Source organism: Lithobates pipiens, unplaced genomic scaffold, assembly GCF_037356315.1.
Source record: "Lithobates pipiens isolate NorthernLeopardFrog02 unplaced genomic scaffold, aLitPip1_a1.2 Scaffold_77, whole genome shotgun sequence".
NCBI classification, from domain to species: domain Eukaryota; kingdom Metazoa; phylum Chordata; class Amphibia; order Anura; family Ranidae; genus Lithobates; species Lithobates pipiens.
In genome coordinates this window covers 1,136,552-1,150,255 of record NW_027507900.1, presented here as the reverse complement: position 1 = coordinate 1,150,255, position 13,704 = coordinate 1,136,552, and the positions used below count along the sequence as shown (strand labels likewise).

At 53.3% G+C, this 13,704-nt stretch overlaps 1 protein-coding gene and 1 long non-coding RNA gene across 3 annotated transcripts in view; both read right to left on the bottom strand.

The window, feature by feature from the left end:
- LOC143959494 (uncharacterized) overlaps positions 1-13,704 on the bottom strand; it is a 236,931-nt gene that overhangs the window by 111,355 nt on the left and 111,872 nt on the right. The window lies entirely within an intron of this gene.
- The window catches only part of LOC143959478 (gastrula zinc finger protein XlCGF48.2-like), a 49,280-nt gene continuing 39,965 nt past the window's right edge, over positions 4,390-13,704 (bottom strand). Inside the window, exons 5-6 of one of the 2 annotated variants that reach the window (XR_013270238.1) lie at positions 7,135-11,626; positions 4,390-6,753 (exon numbers count right to left, since the gene is read on the bottom strand). Coding sequence is in view for 1 of the 2 variants with exons in the window: in XM_077468143.1 (XP_077324269.1) it covers positions 10,464-11,626 (1,163 nt within the window). In the remaining variant the exon portion in view is untranslated. Of the gene's footprint in view, positions 11,627-13,704 lie in introns of both variants that reach the window. The other variant, XM_077468143.1, reaches the window with a different exon arrangement.

Below are 13,704 nucleotides of genomic sequence, written 5' to 3'. Positions count from 1 at the left end.
GGAGTGCACAAGGGGGGAGCTAAAGGGGTTCATTTCATCCTTCATAAAACACCAACATATTATACTGAGGCGTCATAAAGACATAAAAATAACAGAGACTGCATACAGGACAGGGGGCCGTAAGTAAAGGAGTCTAATTCCTTCTATCATCACCCCAGCAAACAATTGTGTGCAGAATGATGGTGAGTCAAAAGCTGGTCTGTCAGAATCCCAGAAAAAATACAACAAAAATATGGAAGCCTAGTGCTGAAAGCACAGCTAATACCCCTAGGGATTTAGATCCAATAGACCAAGCAGATCTATCATCACCCCAACATCGGACTTCACAGACTTCACAGAGCCCCGGTATAGAGAGGTTACCACCATATGGGTAATGCCAGCAAGCCAGATGGGAGGTAGTCTTCGGGGGGAAAGGTAGTCTTTGGGGTAGCCTTTGGAACGGAGGTAGTCTTTGGAGGTGAGGTAGTCATTGAAAGAGAGGTAGTCTTTGCAAGGGTGGTAGTGTTTGGAGGGGGGGTAGTTATTAAAGGGGAGGGAATCTTTGAAAGAGTGATAGTCTTTGGAAGGGTGGTAGTGTTTGGAGGGCAGGTAGTCATAAAGGGGAAGTAGTCTTTGAAGGAAGGTAATTTTTTGAGGGGTGGTGGTCATTGAAGGGGAGGTAGTCAGAGGAAGAGAGTGTTTGGAGGGGAGGTAGACTTTGGGGGGCAAAAGTAGTCTTTAGGGTAGTCATTGTAATGGAGGTATTCTTTGGAGGGGAAGTAGTATTTGGAAGGGAAATAGTCTCGAAGGGGAGTTAGTCTTTGAAGGGAGGTAATGTTTGTAGGAGAGGTATCGTTTGGAGGGGAGACAGTCATGTTTAGAGGGAAGTAGATATTGTAGGGGAGGTAGTGTTTGGAAGGGAGGTAATGTTTGGAGGGAAGGTAGTCATTGAAGGAGGAGGAGCCTGACAACACGTATACCCAGTGATCGGCTCTTCCTAGGAGGAGCTTGACAACACGTATACCAAGTGATATGTTGTAGACTCCTCCTAGGAAGAGCCGATCACTGGGTATACGTGTTGTCAGGTTCCTCCTAGGAAGAGCCGATCACTGGGTATACGTGTTGTCAGGCCCCTCCTAGGAAGAGCCAATCACTAGGTATATACGTGTTGTCAGACTCCTCCTAGGAAGAGCCGATCACTGGGTATACATGTTGTCAGACCCCTCCTAGGAAGAGCTGATCACTGGGTATACGTGTTGTCAGACCCCTCCTAGGAAGAGCTGATCACTGGGTATACATGTTGTCAGGTTCCTCCTAGGAAGAGCCGATCACTGGGTATACATGTTGTCAGGCTCCTCCTAGGAAGAGCCGATCCCTGGGTATACGTAATGTCAGGCCCCTCCTAGGAAGAACCGATCACTGGGTATACGTGTTGTCAGACTCCTCCTAGGAAGAGCCGATCACTGGGTATACGTGTTGTCAGACCCCTCCTAGGAAGAGCCGATCACTGGGTATACGTGTTGTCAGGCTCCTCCTAGGAAGAGCCGATCACTGGGTATACGTGTTGTCAGACTCCTCCTAGGAAGAGCCGATCACTGGGTATAAGTGTTGTCAGGCTCCTCCTAGGAAGAGCCGATCACTGGGTATACGTGTTGTCAGGCCCCTCCTAAGAAGAGCCGATCACTGGGTATACGTGTTGTCAGACTCCTCCTAGGAAGAGCCGATCACTGGGTATACGTGTTGTCAGACTCCTCCTAGGAAGAGCCGATCACTGGGTATACGTGTTGTCAGACTCCTCCTAGAAAGAGCCGATCACTGGGTATACGTGTTGTCAGACTCCTCCTAGGAAGAGCCGATCACTGGGTATACGTGTTGTCAGACTCCTCCTAGGAAGAGCCGATCACTGGGTATACGTGTTGTCAGACTCCTCCTAGGAAGAGCCGATTACTGGGCATACGTGTTGTCAGACTCCTCCTAGGAAGAGCCGATCACTGGGCATACGTGTTGTCAGGCTCCTCCTAGGAAGAGCCGATCACTGGGTATACGTGTTGTCAGACTCCTCCTAGGAAGAGCCGATCACTGGGCATACGTGTTGTCAGGCTCCTCCTAGGAAGAGCCGATCACTGGGTATACGTGTTGTCAGGCTCCTCCTAGGAAGAGCCGATCACTGGGTATACGTGTTGTCAGGCCCCTCCTAGGAAGAGCCGATCACTGGGTATACGTGTTGTCAGGCTCCTCCTAGGAAGAGTCGATCACTGGGTATACGTGTTGTCAGGCCCCTCCTAGGAAGAGCCGATCACTGGGTATACGTGTTGTCAGGCTCCTCCTAAGAAGAGCCGATCACTGGGTATACGTGTTGTCAGGCCCCTCCTAGGAAGAGCCGATCACTGGGTATACGTGTTGTCAGACTCCTCCTAGGAAGAGCCGATCACTGGGTATACGTGTTGTCAGACTCCTCCTAGGAAGAGCCAATCACTGGGTATACGTGTTGTCAGACTCCTCCTAGGAAGAGCCGATCACTGGGCATACGTGTTGTCAGACTCCTCCTAGGAAGAGCCGATCACTGGGTATACGTGTTGTCAGACTCCTCCTAGGAAGAGCCGATTACTGGGCATACGTGTTGTCAGACTCCTCCTAGGAAGAGCCGATCACTGGGCATACGTGTTGTCAGGCTCCTCCTAGGAAGAGCCGATCACTGGGTATACGTGTTGTCAGACTCCTCCTAGGAAGAGCCGATCACTGGGCATACGTGTTGTCAGGCTCCTCCTAGGAAGAGCCGATCACTGGGTATACGTGTTGTCAGGCTCCTCCTAGGAAGAGCCGATCACTGGGTATACGTGTTGTCAGGCCCCTCCTAGGAAGAGCCGATCACTGGGTATACGTGTTGTCAGGCTCCTCCTAGGAAGAGTCGATCACTGGGTATACGTGTTGTCAGGCCCCTCCTAGGAAGAGCCGATCACTGGGTATACGTGTTGTCAGGCTCCTCCTAAGAAGAGCCGATCACTGGGTATACGTGTTGTCAGGCCCCTCCTAGGAAGAGCCGATCACTGGGTATACGTGTTGTCAGACTCCTCCTAGGAAGAGCCGATCACTGGGTATACGTGTTGTCAGACTCCTCCTAGGAAGAGCCAATCACTGGGTATACGTGTTGTCAGACTCCTCCTAGGAAGAGCCGATCACTGGGCATACGTGTTGTCAGACTCCTCCTAGGAAGAGCCGATCACTGGGTATACGTGTTGTCAGGCTCCTCCTAGGAAGAGCCGATCACTGGGCATACGTGTTGTTAGGCTCTTCCTAGGAAGAGCCGATTACTGGGTATACGTGTTGTCAGGCCCCTCCTAGGAAGAGCCGATCACTGGGTATACGTGTTGTCAGGCCTCTCCTAGGAAGAGCCGATCACTGGGTATACGTGTTGTCAGGCCCCTCCTAGGAAGAGCCGATCACTGGGTATACGTGTTGTCAGGCCCCTCCTAGGAAGAGCCGATCACTGGGTATACGTGTTGTCAGGCCCCTCCTAGGAAGAGCTGATCACTGGGTATACGTGTTGTCAGACTCCTCCTAGGAAGAGGCGATCACTGGGAATATGTGTTGTCAGGCCCCTCCTAGGAAGAGCCGATCACTGGGTATACGTGTTGTCAGGCTCCTCCTAGGAAGAGCTGATCACTGGGTATACGTGTTGTCAGACTCCTCCTAGGAAGAGCCGATCACTGGGTATACGTGTTGTCAGGCTCCTCCTAGGAAGAGCCGATCACTGGGTATACGTGTTGTCAGGCTCCTCCTAGGAAGAGCTGATCACTGGGTATACGTGTTGTCAGGCCCCTCCTAGGAAGAGCCGATCACTGGGTATACGTGTTGTCAGACTCCTCCTAGGAAGATCCGATCACTGGGTATACGTGTTGTCAGACTCCTCCTAGGAAGAGCCGATCACTGGGTATACGTGTTGTCAGGCTCCTCCTAGGAAGAGCCGATCACTGGGTATACGTGTTGTCAGGCTCCTCCTAGGAAGAGCTGATCACTGGGTATACGTGTTGTCAGGCCCCTCCTAGGAAGAGCCGATCACTGGGTATACGTGTTGTCAGACTCCTCCTAGGAAGAGCTGATCACTGGGTATACGTGTTGTCAGACTCCTCCTAGGAAGAGCCGATCACTGGGTATACATGTTGTCAGGCCCCTCCTAGGAAGAGCCGATCACTGGGTATACGTGTTGTCAGACTCCTCCTAGGAAGACCCGATCACTGGGTATACGTGTTGTCAGGCCCCTCCTAGGAAGAGCTGATCACTGGGTATACGTGTTGTCAGACTCCTCCTAGGAAGAGCCGATCACTGGGTATACATGTTGTCAGGCCCCTCCTAGGAAGAACCAGGATACTTGGAGAAGCTTCCCAGGAGACATCCAACACTCAGAAATGATTGTTTTATCAGCTTTATTATCTAAAACTCAATTAAATTAAAAGGTATAAATATCACCCACAGCATAGAAAGTCCTCGGGTCAAAGGTAGAACAATCAGCCCCCCCCCCCCCCCCGGGGTCCCAGTCAGTATAGCCTGTCGCTAGGGGGCCACTGCTGGAACAACACTCCTTTGGGGTCATATTTAGGACAGTCCTCTAGGGTAACAGTCAACGGTGTATGTACCAATGGGGCAACAGCTGGAATAACAGCCCCTTGCGTTCACATTTAGGAAATTCCCCCTGGGTTCCAATAAAAGTCAATCCTTTGGTGTCGCAGCCAGAACAGGCAGACCCTTGGGGCTAGATTTAGGACAGTCCCCATGGTTCCCAGTCAGAAAAGTCTGTCCCTTGGGGCCACAGCCAGAACAGGAAGTACCTTGGAGCCACATTCAGGACAGTCCTCCAGGTTCCCATTCAGTACAGCCTGTCCCTTGGGGCCACAGTTAGAACAGTCCCCATGGTTCCCAGTCAGAAGAATCTGTCCCTCAGTCCTGCAGCTAAAACAGGCAATTCCTTGGGGCCACATTAAGGACAGTCCTCTTGGGTCTCAGTCAGAAGAGTCTGTCCCTGGAGGCCACAGCCAGAACAGGCAGTCCCATGGGGCAATGTTTAGGACAGTCCTCCTGGGTCACAGTCAGTAAAGCCTGTCCCTAGGGGGCCACAGAACCGGAAGTCCCTTGGGGTCACATTTAGGACAGTCCCCATGGTTCCCAGTCAGAAGAGTCTGTGCCTTGGGGCCACATTTAGGCCAGTCCCCATGGTTCCCAGCCAGAAGAGTCTGTCCCTTGGGGCCACATTTACTGTAGGACAGTCCCCATGGTTCCCAGTCAGAAGAGTCTGTCCCTTGGGGCCACATTTACTGTACTACAGTCCCCATGGTTCCCAGTAAGAAGAGTCTGTCCCTTGGGGCCACATTTAGGCCAGTCCCCATGGTTCCCAGCCAGAACAGTCTGTCCCTTGGGGCCACATTTCCTGCAGGACAGTCCCCATGGTTCCCAGTCAGAAGAGTCTGTCCCTTGGGGCCACATTTACTGTAGGACAGTTCCCATGGTTCCCAGTCAGAAGAGTCTGTCTCTTGGGGGCCACATTTACTGTAGGACAGTTCCCATGGTTCCCAGTCAGAAGAGTCTGTCCTTTGGGGCCACATTTAGGACAGTCCCCATGGTTCCCAGTAAGAAGAGTCTGTCCCTTGGGGCCACATTTAGGACAGTCCTCTTGGGTCTCAGTCAGAAGAGTCTGTCCCTAGGGGGCCAGAGAACCGGCAGTCCCTTGGGGTCACATTTAGGACAGTCCCCATGGTTCCCAGTCAGAAGAGTCTGTCCCTTGGGGCCACATTTAGGACAATCCCCTTGGTTCCCAGTCAGAAGATTCTGTCCCTTGGGGCCACATTTAGGACAGTCCCCATGGTTCCTATTCAGTACAGCCTGTCCCTTGGGGCCACAGTTAGAACAGTCCTCATGGTTCCCAGTCAGAAGAATCTGTCCCTCAGTCCTGCAGCTAAAACAGGCATTCCCTTGGGGCCACATTAAGGACAGTCCTCTTGGGTCTCAGTCAGAAGAGTCTGTCCCTGGAGGCCAGAGCCAGAACAGGCAGTCCCATGGGACAATGTTTAGGACAGTCCTCCTGGGTCACAGTCAGTAAAGCCTGTCCCTAGGGGGCCACAGAACCGGCAGTCCCTTGGGGTCACATTTAGGACAGTCCCCATGGTTCCCAGTCAGAAGAGTCTGTCCCTTGTGGCCATATTTACCTTAGGACAGCCCCCATGGTTCCTAGTTAGAAAAGTCTGTCCCTGGGGAGGCCACATTTCCTGCAGGACAGTCCCCATGGTTCCCAGTCAGAAGATTCTGTCCCTTGGGGCCACATTTAGGACAGTCCCCATGGTTCCCAGTCAGAAGATTCTGTCCCTTGGGGCCACATTTACTGCAGGACAGTCCCAATGGTTCCCAGTCAGAAGAGTCCGTCCCTTGGGGCCACATTTACTGTAGGACAGTCCCCATGGTTCCCAGTCAGAAGAGTCTGTCCCTTGTGGCCATATTTACCTTAGGACAGTCCCCATGGTTCCTAGTTAGAAAAGTCTGTCCCTGGGGGGGCCACATTTCCTGCAGGACAGTCCCCATGGTTCCCAGTCAGAAGATTCTGTCCCTTGGGGCCACATTTAGGACAGTCCCCATGGTTCCCAGTCAGAAGATTCTGTCCCTTGGGGCACATTTAGGACAGTCCCCATGGTTCCCAGCCAGAAGATTCTGTGCCTTGGGGCGACATTTCCTGCAGGACAGCCCCCATGGTTCCCAGTCAGAAGAGTCTGTCCCTTGGGGCCACATTTACTGTAGGACAGTCTCCATAGTTCCCAGTCAGAAGAGTCTGTCCCTTGGGGCCACATTTACTGTACTACAGTCCCCATGGTTCCCAGTAAGAAGAGTCTGTCCCTTGGGGCCACATTTAGGACAGTCCCCATGGTTCCCAGTAAGAAGAGTCTGTCCCTTGGGGCCACATTTAGGACAGTCCTCTTGGGTCTCAGTCAGAAGAGTCTGTCCCTAGGGGGCCAGAGAACCGGCAGTCCCTTGGGGTCACATTTAGGACAGTCCCCATGGTTCCCAGTCAGAAGAGTCTGTCCCTTGGGGCCACATTTAGGACAGTCCCCTTGGTTCCCAGTCAGAAGAGTCTGTCCCTAGGGGGCCAGAGAACCGGCAGTCCCTTGGGGTCACATTTAGGACAGTCCCCATGGTTCCCAGTCAGAAGAGTCTGTCCCTTGGGGCCACATTTAGGACAGTCCCCATGGTTCCCAGTCAGAAGAGTCTGTCCCTTGGGGCCACATTTAGGACAGTCCCCATGGTTCCCAGTCAGAAGAGTCTGTCCCTTGGGGTCACATTTAGGACAGTCCCATTGGTTCCCAGTCAGAAGAGTCTGTCCCTTGGGGCCACATTTAGGACAGTCCCCTTGGTTCCCAGTCAGAAGAGTCTGTCCCTTGGGGCCACATTTAGGACAGTCCCCATGGTTCCCAGTCAGAAGAGTCTGTCCCTTGGGGCCACATTTAGGACAGTCCCCATGGTTCCCCGTCAGAAGAGTCTGTCCCTTGGGGCCACATTTAGGACAGTTCCCTTGGTTCCCAGTCAGAAGAGTCTGTCCCTTGGGGCCACATTTAGGACAGCCCCATGGTTCCCAGTCAGAAGAGTCTGTCCCTTGGGGCCACATTTAGGACAGTCCCCATGGTTCCCAGTCAGAAGATTCTGTCCCTTGGGGCCACATTTAGGACAGTCCCCATGGTTCCCAGTCAGAAGATTCTGTCCCTTGGGGCCACATTTAGGACAGTCCCCATGGTTCCCAGCCAGAAGATTCTGTGCCTTGGGGCGACATTTCCTGCAGGACAGCCCCCATGGTTCCCAGTCAGAAGAGTCTGTCCCTTGGGGCCACATTTACTGTAGGACAGTCCCCTTGGTTCCCAGTCAGAAGATTCTGTCCCTTGGGGTCACATTTAGGACAGTCCCATTGGTTCCCAGTCAGAAGAGTCTGTCCCTTGGCCACATTTAGGACAGTCCCCATGGTTCCCAGTCAGAAGAGTCTGTCCCTTGGGGCCACATTTAGGACAGTCCCCATGGTTCCCCGTCAGAAGAGTCTGTCCCTTGGGGCCACATTTAGGACAGTCCCCTTGGTTCCCAGTCAGAAGATTCTGTCCCTTGGGGTCACATTTAGGACAGTCCCCATGGTTCCCAGTCAGAAGAGTCTGTCCCTTGGGGCCACATTTAGGACAGTCCCCATGGTTCCCAGTCAGAAGATTCTGTCCCTTGGGGCCACATTTAGGACAGTCCCCATGGTTCCCAGTCAGAAGAGTCTGTCCCTTGGGGCCACATTTAGGACAGTCCCCATGGTTCCCAGTCAGAAGAGTCTGTCCCTTGGGGCCACATTTAGGACAGTCCCCATGGTTCCCCGTCAGAAGAGTCTGTCCCTTGGGGCCACATTTAGGACAGTCCCCTTGGTTCCCAGTCAGAAGATTCTGTCCCTTGGGGTCACATTTAGGACAGTCCCCATGGTTCCCAGTCAGAAGAGTCTGTCCCTTGGGGCCACATTTAGGACAGTCCCCATGGTTCCCAGTCAGAAGATTCTGTCCCTTGGGGCCACATTTAGGACAGTCCCCATGGTTCCCAGTCAGAAGATTCTGTGCCTTGGGGCGACATTTCCTGCAGGACAGCCCCCATGGTTCCCAGTCAGAAGAGTCTGTCCCTTGGGGCCACATTTACTGTAGAACGGTCCCCATAGTTCCCAGTAAGAAGAGTCTGTCCCTTGGGGCCACATTTAGGACAGTCCCCATGGTTCCCAGTCAGAAGATTCTGTCCCTTGGGGCCACATTTAGGACAGTCCCCATGGTTCCCAGTCAGAAGATTCTGTGCCTTGGGGCGACATTTCCTGCAGGACAGCCCCCATGGTTCCCAGTCAGAAGAGTCTGTCCCTTGGGGCCACATTTACTGTAGGACAGTCCCCATAGTTCCCAGTCAGAAGAGTCTGTCCCTTGGGGCCACATTTACTGTACTACAGTCCCCATGGTTCCCAGTAAGAAGAGTCTGTCCCTTGGGGCCACATTTAGGAAAGTCCTCTTGGGTCTCAGTCAGAAGAGTCTGTCCCTAGGGGGCCAGAGAACCGGCAGTCCCTTGGGGTCACATTTAGGACAGTCCCCATGGTTCCCAGTCAGAAGAGTCTGTCCCTTGGGGCCACATTTAGGACAGTCCCCATGGTTCCCAGTCAGAAGATTCTGTCCCTTGGGGCCACATTTAGGACAGTCCCCATGGTTCCCAGTCAGAAGATTCTGTGCCTTGGGGCGACATTTCCTGCAGGACAGCCCCCATGGTTCCCAGTCAGAAGAGTCTGTCCCTTGGGGCCACATTTATGACAGTCCCCATGGTTCCCCATCAGAAGATTCTGTCCCTTGGGGCCACATTTAGGACAGTCCCCATGGTTCCCCATCAGAAGATTCTGTCCCTTGGGGCCACATTTAGGACAGTCCCCATGGTTCCCAGTCAGAAGATTCTGTGCCTTGGGGCGACATTTCCTGCAGGACAGCCCCCATGGTTCCCAGTCAGAAGAGTCTGTCCCTTGGGGCCACATTTATGACAGCCCCCATGGTTCCCCATCAGAAGAGTCTGTCCTTTGGGGCCACATTTAGGACAGTCCCCATGGTTCCCAGTCAGAAGAGTCTGTCCCTTGGGGTCACATTTATGACAGTCCCCATGGTTCCCCATCAGAAGATTCTGTCCCTTGGGGCCACATTTAGGACAGTCCCCATGGTTCCCCGTCAGAAGAGTCTGTCCCTTGGGGCCACATTTAGGACAGTCCCCTTGGTTCCCAGTCAGAAGATTCTGTCCCTTGGGGTCACATTTAGGACAGTCCCCATGGTTCCCAGTCAGAAGATTCTGTCCCTTGGGGCCACATTTAGGACAGTCCCCTTGGTTCCCAGTCAGAAGAGTCTGTCCCTTGGGGCCACATTTAGGACAGTCCCCTTGGTTCCCAGTCAGAAGAGTCTGTCCCTTGGGGTCACATTTAGGACAGTCCCCTTGGTTCCCAGTCAGAAGAGTCTGTCCCTTGGGGCCACATTTAGGACAGTCCCCTTGGTTCCCAGTCAGAAGATTCTGTCCCTTGGGGCCACATTTAGGACCGTCCCCATGGTTCCCCGTCAGAAGAGTCTGTCCCTTGGGGCCACATTTAGGACAGTCCCCTTGGTTCCCAGTCAGAAGAGTCTGTCCCTTGGGGTCACATTTAGGACCGTCCCCATGGTTCCCCGTCAGAAGAGTCTGTCCCTTGGGGCCACATTTAGGACAGTCCCCTTGGTTCCCAGTCAGAAGAGTCTGTCCCTTGGGGTCACATTTAGGACAGTCCCCTTGGTTCCCAGTCAGAAGAGTCTGTCCCTTGGGGTCACATTTAGGACAGTCCCCTTGGTTCCCAGTCAGAAGAGTCTGTCCCTTGGGGTCACATTTAGGACAGTCCCCTTGGTTCCCAGTCAGAAGAGTCTGTCCCTTGGGGCCACATTTAGGCCAGTCCTCCAGGGTCAGGATCTGAATTTCAGCCCCATGTGGATCCTCTGGTGGGCTCTCAGCACTGATTTGGTGGTGAAGCTCTTGCTGCAGTCGGGACAGCCATGCGGTTTCTCGCCGGTGTGCACCTTGTAGTGGGAGATCAGGTTGGACTTCCTGTTGAAGCAGCGGCCGCACTCGGCGCAGCTGAAGGGTTTTTCCCCCGAGTGGATCTTCCGGTGTTCGTTCAGCGCGGACCGGACGATGAAGCAGCGGCCGCAGTCGGCGCACACGAAGCGCCTGTCGCTGTGCAGCTTGGTCTGGTGGCGCAGCAGCTGGGACTTGGCCGTGTAACTCTCGCCGCACTCGGAGCAGGAGAAGGGCCGCTCCCCCGTGTGATTCCGCCGGTGTATGACCAGGTAGCCGCGGCTGGAGAAGCCTTTGCCGCACTCCACGCACACGAACGGCTTCTTCCGGACGTGCGATCGCTGGTGGACGAAAAGATTGGATCTGGTGGACAGTGTCTTCCCGCATTCGAAGCAGGGCCACCGCTTCCGCGGGTCGTTGCTGCCGGAGGCCGCTTCCATCTTGATATGAGCAGATATGTATTGTCCATGGTGGGTGTAAAGACCGCTATTCAGGAAATCGCCTTCATCCCAAGACATGGACTCGTCCTTTATGGAGGAACGCTGGGAACAGTCCATGGGGTCCAAAAGGTCTGACTCTGGGATGGGTTCCTCTTCATCTGAGAGGGGTTCCTCCTTTATATGGGGGGGTGTATAAGGTCTCCTGTCGGCAGATGCCAGGCTGTCTATGTCCAAGTCTTTGTACAAGCTGGGTTCCGCCTTAACGTGACTAGACGTGAGCCGTGTGTGATCTGTAGGTGTCACAGTGTCCATACATGGGGGGCCCGGTTCTTGATCAGGGAGGAGCTCTGACTTGGCCTGACCAGATGAGGTCTGCTTGTGAACAGTCAGGGGTGGGATGTCTTCCGGTGGGAGGCGTCCTTCTTCACCCGAATCCTCCATGATGGTCCGACACGAATACCGCGCGCAGTCTCGGGAAGTATCATTTTCCGTGTCTGTGAAGATCCCTTCTTCGCTGGAAGTGGAGTCCTCGTAATGGAGAACCTCTGGAGGATCCTCGTCTTCCCTCCATGTCAATTCCTTCTCCAGGTTTTCACCCAGAACGGACGCATCTATTGGTAGAAAGAAAATGATATGTGATTGGGATCGGGGGGGGGGGTCATCACCATAAAAATAAAACCCTTTCATGACCCCCTCAGCATGGCCAAGTTGGTGGACACCCAACCATCCCACAACCTTCAACATCATCCCAACCTAGAACGGCGGCCATTTTCTGGAGTCAAAAAATAAGAAAAAACCACAGGAAACACTCAACATAAAATCCGGAGATTGTTATTATTACAGCGCATCCTCTTCAAGACCGCAATACGTATATATAGGTTGCGGCTCTGAAGTGGTTTGCTGGGGTGAGGGATGAAGCCATCAGCCAGAACCCCCTCCCCCCCCGGTATCGTTCTTTCAGCCATCATCAGGGCTGGACTGGGACAAAAATTTGGCCCTGGACTTCATCCAGACCGGCCCACTTTAATTTTGCAAACACGCAAAAAACAGTATATAAACTGTACGCAATTGGGCAAAAAAGCCCCTAGAGAGCCCCCCTTACATCTGGGTCCCCAGAGAGCCCCCCACTTACATCGGGGTCCCCAGAGAGCCTCCCCTTACATCAGGGTCCCCATATAGCCTTCCCCTTACATCAGGGTCCCCATATAGCCTTCCCCTTACATCAGGGTCCCCAGAGAGCCCCTCTTACATTAGGGTCCCCATATAGCCTTCCCCTTACATCAGGGTCCCCATATAGCCTTCCCCTTACATCAGGGTCCCCATATAGCCTTCCCCTTACATCAGGGTCCCCATATAGACTTCCCCTTACATCAGGGTCCACAGAGAGCCCCTCTTACATCAGAGTCCCCAGAGATCATTCGCCTTACATCAGGGTCCCCATATAGCCTTCCCCTTACATCAGGGTCCCCATATAGCCTTCCCCTTACATCAGGGTCCCCATATAGCCTTCCCCTTACATCAGGGTCCCCATATAGCCTTCCCCTTACATCAGGGTCCCCAGAGAGCCCCTCTTACATTAGGGTCCCCATATAGCCTTCCCCTTACATCAGGGTCCCCATATAGCCTTCCCCTTACATCAGGGTCCCCATATAGACTTCCCCTTACATCAGGGTCCACAGAGAGCCCCTCTTACATCAGAGTCCCCAGAGATCATTCGCCTTACATCAGGGTCCCTAGAGAGCCAACCCCTTACATCCGGGCCCCCGCAGAGCCCCCCTTACATCCAGGTCCACAGAGAGACTCTCTCTTACATCAGGTTCCCCAGAGAGCCTCCGGCTTACATCAGGGTCACCAGAAAGAGGGCAGGTAGTGGGCTGGGACCCTGTGGTTGGGGACTTCTGGACTGACTCTGGGCTATGGGCCCCAGATTCGGGGCTATAGCCCCAAAAGTCCCCCCCCAGTGATGCCACTGGCTGTCACTGAAACCGGCCCACTGAGCCATCGGCCCACCGGGAAACTCCTTATAGTCCCTATGGCCAGTACATGCCTGGCCGTCAGTTGGTTTTTCTCATGAAGGCGTCCCTTCCCACTGCTTGCCGGTGTTTCTGAGGCTTACCATTCTAAACCAGCAAGCCCGAGGAACAATCCAACAGTGCAGCCGGCTGGTCCCAGAGGTGATCAAAGAGTAGATCGTCTTTGATCGCCTCTATGGCCTTGGAGGACCAGAGTGACATCATGAGGTGGAGGGTGGAAGGAAAGCCGATTTCTTTGTTCCCCTCTTCAGGAAGTGAGGGGAGCCGGAAGGGTAGAACATTACAATTCAAAGTACAAAATCATAAAACACACAAAACTAATTGATAATCACATAAATCAAAAATAAGCTGACCAAGCCGGGACAGTCCGGCACCAAACAAGGGACAACAACACTCCCCGGGCTTGGCAAGCTTAGTTTTGGATTTATGAGATTATCAATTCAAATTGTGTGTTTTATGATTTTGTACTTGGAATGTTTTACCCTTCCAGCTCCCCTCACTTCCTGAAGAAGCGGGGTGCTCCCGTGAAACGCGTTGAGACATAGAGAGACCGCCTACCCATGGAAGACCCCCAATCCACCATATTGTTTCCAGATGTGAACTTTGTGTTATTGTGATATGTTTGCCGTCTGTAATTCTATGGGAGGGTCTGAGGG